Source organism: Tiliqua scincoides, chromosome 2, assembly GCF_035046505.1.
Source record: "Tiliqua scincoides isolate rTilSci1 chromosome 2, rTilSci1.hap2, whole genome shotgun sequence".
Taxonomy (NCBI): Eukaryota; Metazoa; Chordata; class Lepidosauria; order Squamata; family Scincidae; genus Tiliqua; species Tiliqua scincoides.
Genome location: NC_089822.1, coordinates 17,901,340 through 17,920,137, shown reverse-complemented (window position 1 = coordinate 17,920,137; position 18,798 = coordinate 17,901,340). Strand labels below are relative to the sequence as shown.

The window sequence follows — 18,798 nt, the reverse complement described above, 5'->3', positions numbered from 1 at the left end:
CCAGGTAAGTGTGGCTAGAAGCGCAGCCTCAGAGCCCTATCCCATCCACACTTATGTGGTAGTAAGCCCCATTATAACGGGACTCACTGAGTAGCCAAGCCCAGGACTGGGTTCTCACTCCCCAGTAAGCGCCTCCCTCCCTTAACCCCCTCAGGCCTTGCGGGGCAAATGGCCGGCCGCCCACCCCAGGAGTTGGGTTCCAACGGTGACGTCACTGGTCGCGGGCCAAGCCCCTTTTCCGCCCAGGTACTCTTGTGTCCAGCTCGAGGCCTGCCGGAGCTATTCCACCGTTGCACCGCCGTTGGCGGAAGCGTGGCGCGGATATAGCGGAAGTCGTGGGCGGGGCTAGCTCTTTTTCGTTGTGGCTGCTGAAGGAAGATGGTGAGCATCAGGCTGGGCCTGGGCAGGAATCCGTCGGCATCTGCCGCGGCCCGGAGCGGTTGGGCCGGGGAGGGGTGCGGGAAGAGTTGCTTGGGGCCGGCCAGGGTGGGCGAGGCGGATATGTCTGCTGGCGGCGCGGCCGGTCGCCCCCGGGAGCCTCGTCCGCGTCCACGCCTTGGAGCCTTAGTCGGTGCTGCCTGCTGGGCCTCTAGGCCTCTGCTAGGCCCACCAACTGGAAGGAGGCACTGCAGGGCTGGGGGGGGAGGGACTGTGGCTGCAAGCCTATGCGCCCTTTCCTGAGAATAAGCCCCACTGAAGACAATAGGACTAACTTTTGAGTAGACAGACAGGATTGGGCTCGTGGCTGCAGTCCTGTGCGCACTTTCCTGGGGGTAAGCCCCATTGAAGACAGTGGGACTGACTTCTGAGTAGACAAGCATAGGATTGACTATAATGGGACTGACTTTTGAGTAAACATACATAGGATTGGATTGTTATTCCCCAGTAACCGTTGCAGCCTTCACAGTACACTGTTACTTGCACTCATTTGTAGGCTTAGGCTGCAATCCTATCTACACTGGGAAGTTAGCAATATTGGCTATAATGGGAATGACTTCTGAGTAGATACGCATAGTATTGGACTCCCAGGCTTTAATCTTATCCACACTTTTCTGGGAGTGAGCACCATTGAAGACAATGGAACTTCTGAGTAGCATCTTATTCTGCAGTTTCCTTGTCTCCTTCTCCCTTCCTGTTATTTCAGACATGCCTTTAATTGCTCAGATGTTTTAACTTGACAGTGATAGCACCAGAACCAGGTGACATCCACTAAAGTTAAGTGTTGGGAGAGTTAGAACAGACAAAAGAAAATATTCCTTTACCCAGTGTGTAATTAGTCTGTGGAACTCCCTGCCACAGGATATGGTGAGGACATCTGGCCTGGATGCCTTTCAAAGGGGTTTGGACAGATTTCTGGAGGAAAAGTCCATCACAGGTTACAAACCATGGTGGGTGCCGGTAACCTCCTGATTTTAGAAGTAGTCAGAATGCCAGATGCATGGAAGGGTACCAGGATGCAGGTCTCTTGTGGTGCTTCTTGAGGCATCTGATGGACCACTGTGAGCTAGACTAGATAGGTCTTTGTCCTGATCAAACTGGACTCTTATGTAATAGTGCTGAGGGGAGGAAGAAGGCTTTCTCAGCCATGCAGAGTGGCTTGTCCTGCAGTCCTGTTCCACCATCTCTAGACTTGCATGTTTCACATTGATTCTAGCACAATTTTGAAGAGGCCTAAGAGGCCAATCCTTTTGAACTTTCTAGCACTGATGCAGCCCTGAGATAGAGGAACCAATATTGCCTTACCTTGAGGTGGCCTTTGTGACTGCCTCCCCACCTCAGGATGCATGCCCCTTTGGTTATGTTGTATCAGTGCTGGAAATTTGGATGGGATTGGGCCCTAAATGGGTAGCTGTGTATAGTTGGAGTTTTCTAGTGGAGTAATGGGGATGTGGAGTAAATCTTTATTGGGAGTGTTAAGTATTTTGAGCTTTTTACATGTGGGGGAGATGTGACTAAGGGTAAAAGTTTTTAAAATCTTATAGGTGATGGATAGGAAGAAATAAAATAGAATTTGGGATCATCTGATGGAATTGGCTGAAGATTAAGGATAGGAGTGAAATGTTTGATTATGTTGAACCCTCATGTTCAGAGCCAGTATACCTTGAATATCAGTTGCTGGAAGGACAACATAGAAAGTGGGCTGTTACCTCATGTGCTTGTGAGAAGCTTTTCATTGAACAATTTGAGACGTGGCCTGTGGTGTGATCCAACAGGGCTGCTTTATGTTATAATCTGTAGCCTTTTATTGAATACACTTGGATAAGGTTTCAGATCTAAGAAAAATAAAAATCTGGAAGAATGTGGTGTTTAAATAATAGTGTTGTAAAGATCTCTAGATTTACAAGTGATGCTCTATCAGCTATGCTGTGACGTAAGTAAATTGAGATGAAAAGTGTCTTGGTAAATTCTATAAATAAAAAAAATGTGTTATAGCCTGATCTTTTGTTGTTTAGAAAAAAACACATAAAAACATTAAACACTGTCTTCTGGTGTTAAAATATCCAAAAAAACCCACAAAGCACCGCTTCCCACTGTTGATAAGATATTTTCTAGATATTAGAATGGTTTTATTTTCCAGTTAGAAATAATACTGTGACTGCATCTGCTGACACTGTCACTTGAAACACATACGTAGTACGTTTCTAAAGCAATTATAATTTATTAAAGTATGCCCTTGAAATAAAAACACAATTTACTATTTTTGGACCTGATCCAATGGCCCACGCACTGTTGCTAGTGTGCTGTAAGGCACACCTGTGACAGTCAGTGCCAATCCAGTGCCAGAGCTGGCTCAGTGTGAGCCTGCACTGGGCCAGTGCTGGTTGGACACCGCCCAGCATTCTGGGTGAGCGCCAGGCGGCAGATAGGTAAGTTGGAGTGGGACAGAGTTGGCAGCACAATCTGCACACATCCTATCCCCCCTCTAGACCTGGGAGACCCATCGGGGCTGCCTGGTCACTACACGGGTAAGGAAGCATAAGCTCCCTTACAGCAAGTAGCCCCAGTCCTGCTTCCCAGCCCCATGGATTTCACTGGTAGCCATTTCAGTACCACTGCAGCCTTGGGTGCTGGGAAGCTCTGGATTGGACTGCCCATCAAGAAATTTTGGGGAGAAAAATCACCAAAAAACCCACCCCTACCTGTCAGTGTTTATTCAGTAAAGATCCCCACTAATCTTGCTGAAGTTTGTAACCTGATTTCAGTGTTCATGGGATTGTGGTCCTTGTCATTAAAACAAGTCCACGTACAGTACATAAAAAGGCCCACCTCATTTTTTTTTAAAGAGTGGTGCCTGGGAAGAGTGGAAATTATTATTTTTATTTCTGGTCATTAAACTCTGTCTTTTGGCCCCCAAATGAGACAGTGTCTGTAAAAATGCCTTAAACTTATATATTGCACCCTCAGTGGAAATAGGAGGTATGTGAACATCTTAGAAATTCTTACTAGTGAAATGTTTGGATACTTACTGTGCAAATTTAATTCTGGCTTGAGATGGTCTTCATCATTTATGTAAGGACCTTCCCGTACGTATTTTTTTTGTAATCCAGAGATCTAAAGGTACACTAGCATTGCCTCTAATTTGTAGATTGAAGAATAAATCTGAGTAATTGAGGAATAAATCTGAGTGATAGTGACTTGCATCCCTAGGGCCACTATCGCCCTACAGCTGGGGAGGGAGGTATTTGAATGAGGACTTGCAGCTTAAAGTGATGAAGTTCATTTTCTAGGTTGTAGAAGGCATCTTCTACAGGTTACTATAGATTTTGTCAAAGTATAGGATTTAAGGACTTTCTAGCGCTGTTACCAGAATCTGTTTTCTCTGTGAGGGGAAAAAATTGCTTAGAGTTAACATGGGCTCTGATTTTTGTCTGCGCAACACACCTGATTACTACTTGGAGTTAGTTCTACATCCAGGTCCACCCAACCCTTAGATAGAGGAGTTTCCTCTTAGAGTGTACCGGAGTGCGGAACTTCACTGGCTGCAAAGAGAGGCAGTGGTTGTGAGCATGATACCCAGGCAGTGGGTGGTCTGGAGAAGGAATGCTATACATTTGTTTTCTTTGTTACAAGGGCCCCTTTTTAGTTTCAGAGTAAGTTTTCCTCAAAAGCAGGTATATTTATTTCTGACTAAACTTGCTTAAGTTTAGTCTCTAGTAACTCCTAGTACTACAAAGTACATAAACCATTCTCTTTGCAACATTTGTGCAAACTAACTTTCGTGTGTGTTTCAGACGAAAGGAACATCCTCCTTTGGCAAGCGGCGCAATAAGACGCACACTCTGTGTCGTCGTTGTGGATCCAAGGCCTACCATCTCCAGAAGTCCACTTGTGGGAAATGTGGATATCCTGCTAAGCGCAAGAGAAAGTGTAAGTCCAGGATGCAAACATAGTTTTGACACTTCTTCATAACTGGCTCTGTGATAGTTTGCCTCTGTGGAAGGTATGATAAAGCATGCAGATTTATGTTTTGCTGAAGAATGTTTTGTATGTGTGGCTATAGGATGTAGCTTAATAAGTGTTGTTGTTGTTGATAATAATAATAACAACAACAGTATTTATATACCGCTTTTCAACTAAAAGTTGACAAAGCGGTTTACAGAGAAAAATCAAATAACTAAATGGCTCCCTGTCCCAAAAGGGCTCACAATCTAAAAAGATGCAAAAGAATACCAGCAGACAGCCACTAGAACAGACACTGCTGGGGTGAGGTGGGCCAGTTACTCTCCCCCTGCTAAAAAAAGAGGAGCACCCACTTGAAAAGTGCCTCTTACCCAATTAGCAGGGGTATATCTTTACCAAGCTTACAGTTTGTTTTATATATTGATCTTTTTGCAGGTTCTTCCAATGCCACCTTCTTTTGTTTTGTAATGCAGTGTTTTTCAGTGTTAGGGTCCCCTGGTGGGGTTGCAAAGCCATGTTTGTTACCTGCAACAAGCATGGGGAACCAAAATGGCTGCCAACCATGCCAAGTAATACTGTTGAGTGGCATGGTGCAGTATGGGGGCAGAGGGTTGCATATGGACCAACTTTCCACACATAAAAGTATTTACACACTGCTTGCATACATTGGATTGTCACTGAGCCATGCTTCACTGTTAGACTTTGCAGTCTACTGCATGCCATTCTACATTACTCTGCAGTGGCATGTCCAGCACTGATATAAAAGTCAAGGAGATGTATTATCTTGTCAGTCAAAAATGGTTGTGCTAAGTCCAACCATGGGGGAGAAGGTGGGCGGATTGGGTCCCGGGAGCCCGGGGGGGGGCATGATCAATGGTGAGTACTCAGGCCCAAACTTCTTTTATTTATTGGGGTCATGGCATGAAAAAGGTTGAAGACCACTGCTGTAATACAATATACTTTTATTTTCTAGATAACTGGAGTGCTAAGGCCAAAAGGCGCAATACTACTGGAACTGGCCGTATGAGACACCTGAAAAAGGTTTACCGTAGATTCAGGTACAGTAGTAAAAATGTCATTGTCATAGAAAATGGGTGTGTTTGCTTAAGTGCAATATACAGGTCGAGATTATTTATCCGCTGATTTGGGACCCACGATTTTATCTAACCTTGGGTTCCAAACCCATGGATTGGCTGGACCTGTTACCCTACGAATGTGACCAGAGCTGTGCTGTTCGTGTACCTTCAGACTAATAGCAGTGGCCCTAGACAGCAAGACATGGTTTGTTTGGGACTGCCATACTAGGATCGGAAACTGACTGGCAAAACACAGTTTGTTCTTGTTGCAGTTTTCTGCTAACATCTGAACCTGGACAATGTCTCTTTCCTTAAAACCTGTCAATGCATATCTTCGAACTATGCATTTTACCATATATGCCAATGTTTTGCTTGCAAGTACTACCCAAGTGCTAAACATTAAAAGAATCTCAAAAATGGAAATTGCCTTTTTGATACCAATTGACAAGTTCCTTTGCTCTGCTTTTGCTTGGCCCATGATTATTAGAGAGAGTAGTGTGTTAAATGTTTAAAATAACATACAGGTGCAACCTATTTATTCACAGATTTGTTTCAGCAAGAATGGGGTGGGGGAACTGAAAGTCACACACACCTTTGCCCTGTGCTGATCAGTTTCCAGGCAGCCCAAAACACTGCAAAAAGGCTCCGCCTGGCACAGGCAGGAAAATAGCCCTGGAAGAGGTTCCCTTGCCAAGGAACAGTTACACTCTTGGAGCCCCTGAGCCAGCAAAGAGGCTGAAGAGGGGGGCAGAAAACCCTGTGTAACCAGAGCACAGTGCAGCAAGGTGGCACTCTCTCTCTCTCTTTCTTTCTCTCTCTCTCTCTCTCTCACGCACACACACACACAGACACACACACACACACACACACACAGGTGCGGTAGCAACGGATGGGATTGCTTTAAAAAACCCAGTGTTTGCCCAATTTCCCCCCCCCTCCACTGAGATGGTGCAGGCTCCCCTTCTCCAGCCAACACAAACAAAACAGCCCAGCAAGCAAAGCACGAGGCTGCAGTCCTCTCCACACTTTCCTGGGAGTAAGCCCCATTGACTGGAATGGGACTTACTTCTGAGTAGAAATGCATGGGGCTGGACTCTTAAAAGCTCAGCATCCCACCTATGAAAGAAGTGGGACAGCTGGCAATGGGGAGGGGGAGGAGAGGGGATTGCTTTAAAAAACCCAGAGGGGAAATAATAATGCTGCAAGAATAAAAGAGCTCACCTCCCCAACCATCCTAAAATATTAACTGAAGTAAAAATGATTTCAGGCCCTAATGAGGTATTGAGTAGAGCAGTGCTTCCCAAACTTAGCAGGGTGGCGATGCCCTGCTTCTGCTGGTCCCTGAACCTGGAATTAAGTGCAAAATCTTCATAAAAATGCTCAGGGATGGCTTATTTGTGTGCGCAAAGCGCACATGGCTCTCGGCTCACAGAATGGAGTCTCTGCTCTGCAATCCGCCACATTCGCACTGCCAAACAGTTTGGCAGGCTGCAGCCTACGATGCTCTTGGGAACCTCTGGAATAGAGGAATACCTCTGTGGTAATAGTGGTCCTCTTCTAATGTTTATAAAAAGAAAGGCAAATGATACCAACTTCAATTTAAATGTTATTTAAATATACCATAAAACGACCTGTATGTTATACAAAATTTTTATTCATTTGACTTGACTAAAATAAAACTTAAATTAATGTAGCAGCTTGTCTGTGATGTTTCTCTATTTAAAAAAATGTCTGAACATCTGAGTTCATAAGTGATTTCATCTCAAGACTGAGATAAGCTGACCAAAAAGACTAAAATAGATTCAAATTTTATTTGTATTGAAAGTAGTTATCAGACATTCACACAAAGTCATGACTCTTCTTTGTATTGTATGCACAGGAACGGATTCCGCGAAGGAACGGCGCCAAAGCCCAAGAGAGCTGCTGTGGCAGCATCCAGTTCATCTTAAGGACTGAAATGTCTGTTTAAAATAAATGGTCTGATGTATGGAAACAAGTTGCCATCTTTTATAAGTTTCTCAGTGTACGTTCTTCCCCATAATTGGCATTCAAACCGTTCCTGATGAAGAGCATTAAAAGGAATTTTGGGGAAAATATGCAAACATTTCTTACCAAATACACAAAGCCTGTTTGTTGTAGCTGTTGTGAGAAGCCTTGCCTGGATAATGTGGTTCAGTTGGATATGTTTCGGTTTAATGAAATCAAAATGTAAAGGCTGGCGGTGTGTTCTGATAAAATTTGTTCATGTATCTAGTAAGGCATAGAAGGATTTAAGTGTTGAAACAGATTTCATACCTACTTTGTATGTTCATGTAACACAATATAGTCACTTAGGCTGTAATTCTCTATCCACTTACTCCATAGCGACCCCAGTGTGATTCCATAATGACATTGTTCAAATAGCTTTTTGAAGCATTGTAATATTGCCTGATAAAAGAATTGCAGCTTAATTTTATTAGTGCAGTTGATCAGTGGCAAATAACTACACAGAATTCAGACTGCATTGGGGAAAACTGCATATTTTTCAATACCTAAATATTTACTTTGAAACTATGATATCTTCTTTGATTAGTTAAATATTGAGACGCCACCACCCGCTCAATTACCTTGCCCAGAAACGGGATGTTGGAGACTGGCCGGTAGTTGTCCAACACAGTGGAATCCAGGAAGGGCCTCTTCAGGAGGGGGCGAACCACCACCTGTTTCAAAGCACATGGCAACGTCCCCTCCATCAAGGAAGAGTTGACCACTCTGTCCTCAGCCAGTCCAGCCCAGGCAGCTCTTATCAGCCAAGCTGGGCAAGGATCAAGCAGGCAGGCAGATGGCCTCACACTCCTAAGGAGTCTGTCCTGTCTGAGACCTGTTTCTTTTTCTCCAAATGGCATTCAGTCTTGGGTACAGCAGCATAATTTCTGTTTTTGCCATAGCCATTCCACTGTGTGAAATTAGTGGGGAGCAAGGCCACAATTGGTCCATAGCTTGTGAAGTGGATATGTTGTTAGAATCATAGATGTTGGAGGAGACCTAAAGTTGGAAGGAGTTCATCTAATCCAGCCCTCTTCTCCCTGGTGGTAACAGTTACAGCAAGTACTCACCTAGCATCTGCTTGAAAAGTACTTGGGGAAAGACCAATACTGCATGAGGCAGATTGTTCCAGTGCTAGACAATTACCATCTGAAAACTATCCTGTGTATCTAACCTAAATCTACCATATAGCTTCAACCCATTGGTTCCAGTCCTGCACTCAAGAGTTACAGAGAGCAAAATCTCCTTTTTGTGTGACAGCCCATCAAGTACTTGAAGACATCTATCATATCTTCTCTTGGTCTTCTTCATACTAAGCATCCCAGCTCTTTTAACTAGTACTGTAGCTGGAGGGGTACTGGGGGCTGGGTGATGCAATGACCCCTCTGCATGCCTGCAGTCCCCATTCCAACCATGACCCTGGAACAGAGACAAGAGCAGGTGGAAGGTCTGATTTCCCAGTAAGTGCTGTCATACCCTCCTCCCAGTGGAAAACTGCCACTCCACTGTGGGGGAGGGGAATGGACTGGCCCTGGCCTTGCTGTGCCACTGCTTTTTACTGTTCCATATCAGACCTCTTAGCATCTTTGTTGCCCTCCTCTAAACTTGTTCTAACTTACCAGTGTTCTTAAAATGTATTGCCAAAGCTGGACGCAGTGTTCCCAAATGAAGTTTACTTAGTGGAGAATAGAGTAGAACAACTGCTTCTTGTGGTCTGGATTCTGCTTCCGTTAATGTTACCTGCTATTATATTAACTTTTTGCAGCTGCATCATACTGCTGGCTCATGTTCAGCTTGAAACATTTTTCATTTTCATTTTTGTATCTGCTTGAACCTGTCCAGATAATTTTGAATCCTGCTTCTGACTTTCAGGCTGTTGGCTATCATCCCTGCTGCCACCCTTTGTCTTGTGCAAATTTGCTGCTCAGCCTGTCGGCTAAGATCAAGTGTAGCATTCCCTCTGCCTTATCAGAACTTGTAGGGAATGGTTGTTCAGTCAGCTTTGAAATTACCTAACAGTAGTACAGTACTATCTAGCTCACGTGTTACCATTTCATCAACAAGAATATCATAGGAGACTATCAAGTGTTTTACTGAAATCTAGGTGTACCATGTTGAGAGTGTTCCATGGTCTACCAAATTAATCACCCCTAAAATGGAGATAAGATTAATTGGGCATTACTTGTTCTGAACAAACCCATGCTAGCTCATAGAAATCACCCTATTTATTTTAAAGTGCACAGATATTCCACAATAATCTGTTCCAGGATCTCTTCTGGTATTGATGTCAGTCTGTAGTTCACCAGATCCTTCTCTCTTCTCCCCCCCCCCTTTTTTTAAAGATAGGGACAAAACTTGCTCATCACCAATCCTTTGGTACCTCATTCTGTATTTATTAACTGATGCTTAAAGCTGTCAAGTTTCCCTAATTGGTAGGATGAGCTGTGGCCAAAATATGAGCAAGGAACTGCCCAACTAGATTTTTTTAATTCAGTATTCTTTTCCCATTAAGGAACACCTGATACCTTATGGTAGGAGGCAGGAATTGGAGGTATCTGTTGTGGAGCGCTCAGCTGTGGATAAAAAGACACTGTTTCCCAGCAGCAACGTTGAAGAGAAGTCACCTCCCAGAGCAAGAGAGCTGCACACTGTGAGCTGCATGGCCATGAACTGTGTCTGCCCTCATCCCCAAGCTTCCAGCTGGGATTTGCACAGTGGCTTTCTTGGAGCAAGTCCCAGTTTTGATCAGTTGCAGCCTGGTCCAAGGCTGGGTGCACTGGTGTCTCTACAATGAGCTGTTCAACACCAGTGCCTGCCTTACACTACAAGCATCACTGCTGCTACAACTGTGATGGGTGGTAATCTTTCTCCTGCTGAGATCTTGGATAGCCTCTCAGCAATTTTCAAACTTTTTCATCTCATGGCACACTGACAAGGTATCAAAATTGTCAAGGCCCATTATCGGGTTTTTGACAATTGACAAGGCGCACCATGTGCCAGTGGGGGCTCACATCTCCATTGGCACTACTAATAAATTATCTTCCCCCAAGTTCTTGTGGTATACCTGTGGCCCACTCACGGCACACTAGTGTGCCACGGCACAGTGATTGAAAATGGCTGCTCTATCTTGTGTGACACCCCTTTTCTTTGCCGTGGGCTCCTGGTACCCAGCAGGACAGGCCACCACCACTCCCACTAGCAATGCCACTGGGGTGAGGGGGCCTGGGAAATTGCACAGCCTCTAGTATTTGCTACACTTGCTACTATGTTAATCTGGCCCTGCTCCTGTACATCCATCCATAGAGCACACTGCAGCATGTCAGGTCATAAGCAGGAACAGGAGGTCCCTGCACACTTCATATACATCCATCCATGGAGCATATCACAGCATGCCGGACCATAAATCGGAACAGAAGGCCCCTACAAATCTCCTGTATATCCATCCATGGAGCACACTGCAACATGCCAGGCCATAACTTGTCCTTTAAAAACCACCACTGTGCCAGAGGAGTGGAGGATAGCAAATGTCACACCAGAGAGGACCCAGAAAACTACAGGCTGGTCAGGCTAACATCTGTTCCAGGTAAGATGGTGGAAAGCCTTATCAAAGATAAAATCTTAAAATACATAGGAAAACAAGCCGTGCTGAGGGAGAATCAGCATGGCTGCCAATTCTTGCCTCGAACTTTTTAGAATTCTTTGAAAAGGTCAACAGGCATGTGGATTCAGGTGAAGCTATGGATAACATATGTCTGGATTTTCAGAAGGGAACCCTCACCAAAGGCTGCTCAAAAAATTCCATAGGCAGGGAATAAGGGCAGGTCCTCTCATGGGTTAGGAACTGGTTAAGGACCAGGAAACAGAGAGTGGGTGTCATGGGCAATTTTCACAATGGAGAGGGTTGAAAGGCGGTGTGCCCCTGGGACCAGTGCTTTTCACCTTGTCCATAAATGACATGGAGATAGGGATAAGCAGCGATGTGGCTAAGTTTTTATATGTCTTCTGGGTAATGAAGACCAGAAAGGTTTGTGAAGAGCTCCAGAAAGATATCTCCAAACTGGGAGAATGGGGTGCAGAATGGTAGCTGTTTTTCGATGCAAGGGTCATTGGGGCAAAACCCAAATCTGCACTTATAGGCTAATGGATTCTGAGCTGTCTGTGATGGAACAGGAGAGAAATCTCGGAGTGCTGGTGGACAACTTGATGCCAGACCATGTCAACCCAATGTGCAGCAGTGGTGAAGAAAGCCAATTCCATGCTCGGGATAATTTTTAAAAAGATTGAGAATAAAGCAGCCAGTATTATTATGGCATAGTACAAATCAATGGTAAGGCCACACCTGGAGTATTATGTCCAGTTCTGGTCACCACATACCCAAAAAGACATAGTGGAACTGAAAAAGGTGCAGAAGGGAGTGACCAAAATGATTAGTGTGCTGGGGCCCCTCCCTTATGAAGAGAGACCTAGCTCTTTAGAAAAAAGGTGCCTGAGGGGGGACAAAACTGAGACATAAAAAATTATTCAGGGGATAAATAGAGTGGATAGAGGGATGTTCTTTTCCCTCTCACCCAACACCAGGGGGCATCCACTAAAATTGAATGTTGAGAGAACAGACAAAAGAAAATATTTATTTAATCAGCTTGCAATTAGTCTGTGGAACTCCTTGCTACAGGAAGTAGTGATGGCTTCTGGCCTAGATGCCTTTAAAAGGCGATTGGAGAAATTTCTAGAAGAAAAGTCGATTACAGGTTACAAGCAGCGATGGGTATGTGCAACCCCCTGATTTTAGAAGTTGGCTACCTCAGATCGCCAGGTGCAAGAGAGTGGCATCAGGATACAGATTTTTTGTCTTGTATGCTCCCTGAAGCATCTGCTGGCCCACTGTGAGACACCGGGAGCTGGACTGGATGAGCTTTGACCTGATCCATCAGGGCTCTTCTTATGTTCTTATCTTCTCTGACAGGTCTGGGTTATCTTAGAGCAGGTCCACAAACCAGCATTGCTTTTACTACTGTTGACCCATGTCCCATATAAAAAAAAAAAAGTCTTTCAATTCTAAACTTATAAACTGATGCAGAATGCAAATTGAGGATGGTGAATAACTAAGCAAAGATTTCTATGGTTAGTGATAGAACAGGCCAAGTGCAACAATGCTCAAAATAGTATGCCCCCTTGTTTTTTGTAATGGCCCCTTTAGCTACTGGTTTTAGGAAGCTATGAGGGCTATGATTTGGCTAAAATTGGGAGTGTCAGAAGACAAGGTTTGTAGATTTATTCAAGGACACCCCCCCATACCTTTTTCCTCCCTGGTGCGAGCCCTGATTCTGAACACAGAATTGTCTTCACTCCAATAGTGTGTCTTTGAGAAGACAGAATTGGGGCCAACTATATGTGACTTTTGATACATGATTAGTCCTGATAGGTAAAGGTGTTTTTTTTAGTTTTTTTTAAAGTAAATACAAATCATGGGGGCTCCAGACTGGGATCATAGTATGGGAAGAGGTGTTAATCCCTTTATACTAGTGGGAACTTTCCTTCCAGGATTGATAGTAGCTGGGGCAGAGGGGTGCTTCTCCACTGAGACTGTAACAGGGAGAAAGGGTGCCAGCCTTCTCTGCCCCCCTTGCCACAGAGCTGCCCCCTATCACACACAAACAGATGCTATTGACTCAAGGAAAACTGAGTATTTTGGTGCTAATAACACCTTAAGTGCCTTGTGAAGTTTGGCCCTTGGTTGTCTTCTCCATATTTCACAGAGAGAACTTGGCTCCCCTTATACCTCCCTGACCATTAACTAAGTCACAAGAGACAGCCAGTGATACAAGTTATTACTGCTGCGAAGAAGCAGAGCCTCAGTGGCAAACACTCTGTTATTGCAGAGCACATAAAAATGGCAATGGCTTCTAGGCCTGAGAGTGTGCAGTTTACAGGAGCTTGTCGAGACAGAGCTGGGGGTGAGGCCAGGGCGTGGCACATCCATTGCATAGATGGAGTCTTGTAGGGAAGAGGCACAAGCTAATGTCATGTCTCCTCTTTGTCAGAGTCCTGTGCTGCAAGGAAATCTAAGATGAAGTTATGGGCTGTGAAGGCTGTCTGCATGGTGCTACTCATCACAATCTCCAACTTTTCTCCTCTTGCCGGTAAGGCACCTTCTAAGAGGGGCTGGTCAGTCAATGAATATGATCACACCTCCAGGGGGGAATAAATATGATCACATCTCCAGCAGGCCACCGACTCCCAATGGTGGACAAATGGACTGTAAGAAAAAGTTCCCTTTCCTCATTGCTGCTTCCTGTTCCTCATTGCCTTACTACTAAGAATGCTTTCCGTTGTTGTAGCACTGAGTCTGGGCAGTCTGCATGGTTTCTTACTTTCTCAGGCTAAAACAAGGAGGGCACAAACACAAGGCAAATGTGTAGCAAGCCTTACTGACAGCCTGATCAGCAACCCTGCTAGGCTGAAGGAATTAACATTCAAGAGGACTAGTCACTATGAAGCTGCAATCTCTTTGGCTTCAGCAGGAACGAAGGTCAATTCACACATATGGGGCACATCAGCAAGGATTTAATGTAGTTTAATAGTCATTCTCTGTTTCCAGAGAACAATAGAACCTGTCGTTCTGCATGGTGGGGCTAGGGCTCTCCACTAGAGCAGGGGTCTCCAAACCCCGACCCTGGGGCCAAATGCGGCCCGCGGCGAGCCTCTGTCTGGCCCTCAGCCAGCCTCTTGTTCCCTGAAAGCCCCTGGCCCACTTGGCCAAACATGACTGGAACTGTGCTCTGGTTGCATCTGGAGTGTGTTCTAAGGGCCAGAGAGGTTGAATGAATGAGTCCATTCATTCATTTATTCAAACATCTAAGTTCCATCTCTAATTTAATTATATAAATTTTATATTTAAATTTTTTTCCAGCCCTCAAAACCGTGCCAGACATTTGATGTGGCCCTCTGGCCAAAAAGTTTGGAGACCCCTGCACTAGAGTAATCTTGGCAATCTCACCAGACTACAATTCCCAGAATTCTTTTGGAGAGGCCATTACAATTGAACTGGTATAAAATCAATATAAGTTCATGGTGTAGACATGCCTATGGTAGTACCATAAAATCTCCTACATACAATACCCAGGCATGCTCTTATTTGTGCAGAGGAGGCAGCAGAACCAGAAGTACAGTATCTACATGCGTAGTTACATCCACTACTGGAACTCCCATCATCACAGCAGGCACTGATGTTGTCATACATATGACTAGGTACATGTACACATTCGCATGTTGCTTCCTTTACATCATAGGCAGGTGCGTGTCTAGGTCTGTTGGTTGGAAGTGCAACAGCGTTGTGTGTGTGTGTGTGTAAATCATCCTTAATGAAGTCAGTATAAGGTTGTAGCTTCTGCATGAAGAAGACATCCCAGTTCAGCAAGAGAACAGAACCATTATAGGCCAAGGGGGGTAAAGACCAATGGCACTGGACTTATATCAGGTTCACTCAAAGTATATCAGTTTAATGAGGCTCAATAAGGCTGTGAGACAGCATCCCACAACATGAACTGCTATTGTGTAAGCCTGCTCTGATTCACTGCAGTTCTATGAGCACAAGTAAACTGCATATCTTGGCCTACCTGTGATCTAGCATGAATGTTGGTCAATGGCATTTGCAATTGCATTTGCACTAGCGCAGGGGTTCCTAAAATTTGCAGCACCACAAACCACCTTATCCATTGTGGCGGGTTGCAACACTGCTGGTGGTGCTGAAGGCCTCTCCCGGTCTGGCAACCTACTCTACAGGCCTCTGTGGGCCTCCGAATGTCCCTCAGAAGCCTCCATGAACCACTTTTGCGTTTTGGAAGCAAATAGAAAGTGGCTTCTGAAAACCAACTTATGGAGGCTTCTGAGGGCCATTTTGGTCAACCTGTTGCATTCGGACATAACAATGTCACAGGAGTATCAAGTAAGAGAAACAGGTCTTTTGAACCTGATGCATTTTGAACAGTCCATCCCTTTGTTTCATTGGTGGAGCAAAACAAGTAGGATATCACAAGGGTGTATTGCAATCACAATTTAGTCTTTGATATCTAGTTCCATTGTTTTATTTATCAAATGCTAACTTGAAGAACTGCTCTGTAAAGCCCAACAATCACTTATCATTCTACAAAGGAATTTCAGTTTTCAAGGTATGGAAGCCAGACAAAAGGTATAATTCTGCAGGACACCTTACTCTCATTGTGCTGTGGGGGGGGGGGGGAGTTGAAAGCCTGTATGCAAGAGGGAGGGGCTGTAGCTCAGTTAGAGCATCTGCTTTGCATATAAAAGTTCTAGGTTGAAGCCCTTTCCTTGCATCATGGGGGGAGGGGTAGGAAAAACCCACATCTGAAATCCTGGAGCACTGCCACCTGTCAGGGTAGGCAATACTAAGCTGACTGGGCCAATGGTTGATTCTGTATAAGGCAGTTTCATGTGTTGCTATTACTCTTTGCTGCCTCCAGGGGCTTTTTAATCCCCCATCATCATGTATTTTGGAAAATGAGTGAAGGCTGATTGAAAACTGCCTCTGAATGACACTTAAATCTGCATTCATGAAAAACAGAGGCAGCATTTGCCCACAACAAATAGAATTTTCTGCTTATTATGGATAGAACTCCTAAAATATGAGCCCTCATTACTGCTATGAGCCCTAACGAGACACAGATGCCATTACAGTAGGTAGGTTGGTAGGTATATATGGTGGATCCACACAGATGGAGGAGGTAGGGGCCTATTTTTCATATGGAGTTCCGTTTCTTCCTCATCTCCACCAGCCAACTCTCCTTCCCACTAGTCTAGGAACCTATAAAGCTTTCTTATTTTCACATTCTGTCCTGTAGCAGATTTGCCCACTTTCTACAACAGAAGCTGTGGAAGTGACCAGGTGCCTGAGGACTTGCTAAATGATGCTGCTTATTTGTTCATACATTGTTATCTCTATAGCCCAACATTTCTGCAGTGGAAGGAATTGCATGTGGAGCATTGGTTAAACCCTGGTAATGTTTCAGCATACCAACAAGTAAATTTTGACTTCTCTTTGATAACCTCCGTTAGTGAAAATGGCCTTTGCAGGCATTAGTGCCTCTATTACCTACCATTTCTTAGCCCACTTGACTTTCTTCTTTCAAATCATGTTGTGGGATGACTATAAGATGAGAAATTTCATTAGGATCTTGTACAATTCCGTATGCCAACTGTTAAAGTGCATCTAAATACAATGAAAGGAAAGGCATTTTGGAGGGCACAGTCCACTATGAAGTTCTCCTGCAAAAGCCCCATTGGATAGAATGGGGGCTTCTCAAGGTCACTTACAGCCCAATTCTATGGTGTTCCAGCACTGCAAGGTCCAGCAGTTCTGAAATGGCCACTCTATATCCCATGGGGCCAGAGCAGCCACTGGAATCTCTTCATGTTTAGCATGTGCAGAACCAAGGATACCCTTTTCAGGTGGCGTGGCTTGGGAGGGGTCATAGGATTCAGTGACAGTCTCTGCCCCATCTCCACCCCCCTCCCGAGTCCAATCTGTCCTCTGGCCTGCCCTCACCCAGCCCAGGTTCACCCCTCCACCTTGCTCCTGCCCTCCCCCACCCTCAAAAGTCTCCCTGCCGCTCAGTGGGAATACTTACTGCCCAGCGCTCCAGTGCCAGTCCTTCTGGCACTGAGGCCCAGCGCTGGGTGGTATGGTCCTCTTTGCTAGTGATGCGTGCTCACCACAGATGGGAAAGTGCCTTATGGCACTGCAGCGCATAGAATCAGGCCCTTAAGTGGATTGGGTCCAGCACACTTTTTCCAATGGATAGCATTGTTCATGGATTTAAGTAGTGAGAGGCTGCCATGGGAATGCAGCACAGCTTGCCATGTCACATCTCTCTCTGAACCCCAGATCAGGGCCATCTAATCTGAACTAGAGATCCCTAGTATTCTGGTGGGAAAATGTTAAGTAAAGGCACTCTTCAACCAACTCCCCACACTTAATTTAAAGAAAGCAAAAGGTGGAAAGAAGAAAGGCAAAGAACTGGCAACCCTTGTAATTGCAAAGAAAAACACCTTTGGTCTAAATGCAGACAACAACAACAACAACAACAACAACAACAACAACAACAGTATTTATATACTGCTTTTCAACAAAAAGTTCACAAAGCGGTTTACAGAGAAAATCAAATATCTAATGGCTCCCTGTTTCAAAAGGGCTCACAATCTAAAAAGATGCAACACCAGCAGACAGCCACTAGAAAAGACACTGCTGGGGTGAGGTGGGCCGGTTAGACCTGGTTGGAAATGCTGAATATAGCCCCTGTAGACCATGTGGAATCAGTGTGAACTATGAAATGTTAAATCAAGCATTTAACAGAAGGATTGAATTTTGCAACCAAAGGGCTGCAAGCCTAAGCGCATGTTCCCAGGAATAAACTCCATTGAACACAGTGGGGCTTACTTCTGATAAAACAGGCATAGAGTTGTGCTGCTTGTGGGTATAATGGTGACCTGATGACTGTACACGGGGACAACTCAAGATTTCAATATATAAAAGCGTTTTTTATTTGGATAAAGAGTCATTTGACACATTTTTTCCCCTGTCTTTTCCAAACAGCTGATACGCCTGAGGAGCATCCCAACCCGCTTGGTGGCGGTGCAATGGAGTTTATTCAAGCCACTATTAAAAGACTGAAACGGGATAAACCTACTCTGCTTCCCTCTCCATGGAAAAGAAACCAGCAAAGTGAGGCAGAAATCACTAATAATTCCCGCAGCAAGAAGGGACAGAAAATGTTCAAAAAGCCAGATTGTATCTTAAAAGAAATACGCGTAGATGTGGCTGACTTGGGTTTGGCATACGACTCTGAAGAAGGTGTGGTTTTCCGATACTGTATTGGTAGTTGTAGGTCTGCTGTAGACATGTATGACCAAGTTTTGAAGAGTTTGATTCAAAAGGGAAAATTGATCAACAAGATCAGGCAGCCCTGCTGCAGACCCAGTGCTTATGAAGATGTTTCAATTTTCAACGACGACCTATCAACTTACCAAATATTGAGAAAATTTACTGCTACACAATGTAAATGCTTCTGATGTCCATTGATGTCCATGGACAAGGCGAATGATTGGCCAATACAAATCGGCTGCACCAAAGAACAATCACTTTTCTGAAAATCTCCCCTCGGATTGTCTTTTTTCCCCTTGCTGGGGATGGGAGAATTCTTCCTCACTAACTGGTTGGAACTTTAATAAACATCTATTTTATTCTAGATTGTTTATGTTAATTTAACCAGTGAAGGATGGG

The 18,798-nt window shown here is 44.6% G+C and overlaps 1 protein-coding gene, 1 non-coding gene and 1 pseudogene across 2 annotated transcripts; all 3 read left to right on the top strand.

The window, feature by feature from the left end:
* The first annotated feature begins 313 nt into the window (after window positions 1–313).
* Window positions 314–7,473, top strand: RPL37 (ribosomal protein L37). Its single transcript, XM_066615828.1, has 4 exons — window positions 314–381; window positions 4,233–4,368; window positions 5,375–5,459; window positions 7,357–7,473. Exons 1-4 carry the CDS (start codon window positions 379–381, stop codon window positions 7,424–7,426), a joined length of 294 nt encoding a protein of 97 aa, XP_066471925.1. The 5' UTR covers window positions 314–378; the 3' UTR covers window positions 7,427–7,473.
* Window positions 7,173–7,257, top strand: LOC136643422 (small nucleolar RNA SNORD72). The gene has a single exon (XR_010794023.1). It is a non-coding gene; the product is annotated as a small nucleolar RNA SNORD72 (small nucleolar RNA).
* A 6,096-nt stretch (window positions 7,474–13,569) lies between the features above and the next one.
* LOC136642060 (glial cell line-derived neurotrophic factor-like) lies at window positions 13,570–18,587 on the top strand (annotated as a pseudogene).
* The last annotated feature ends 211 nt before the right edge of the window (window positions 18,588–18,798 follow it).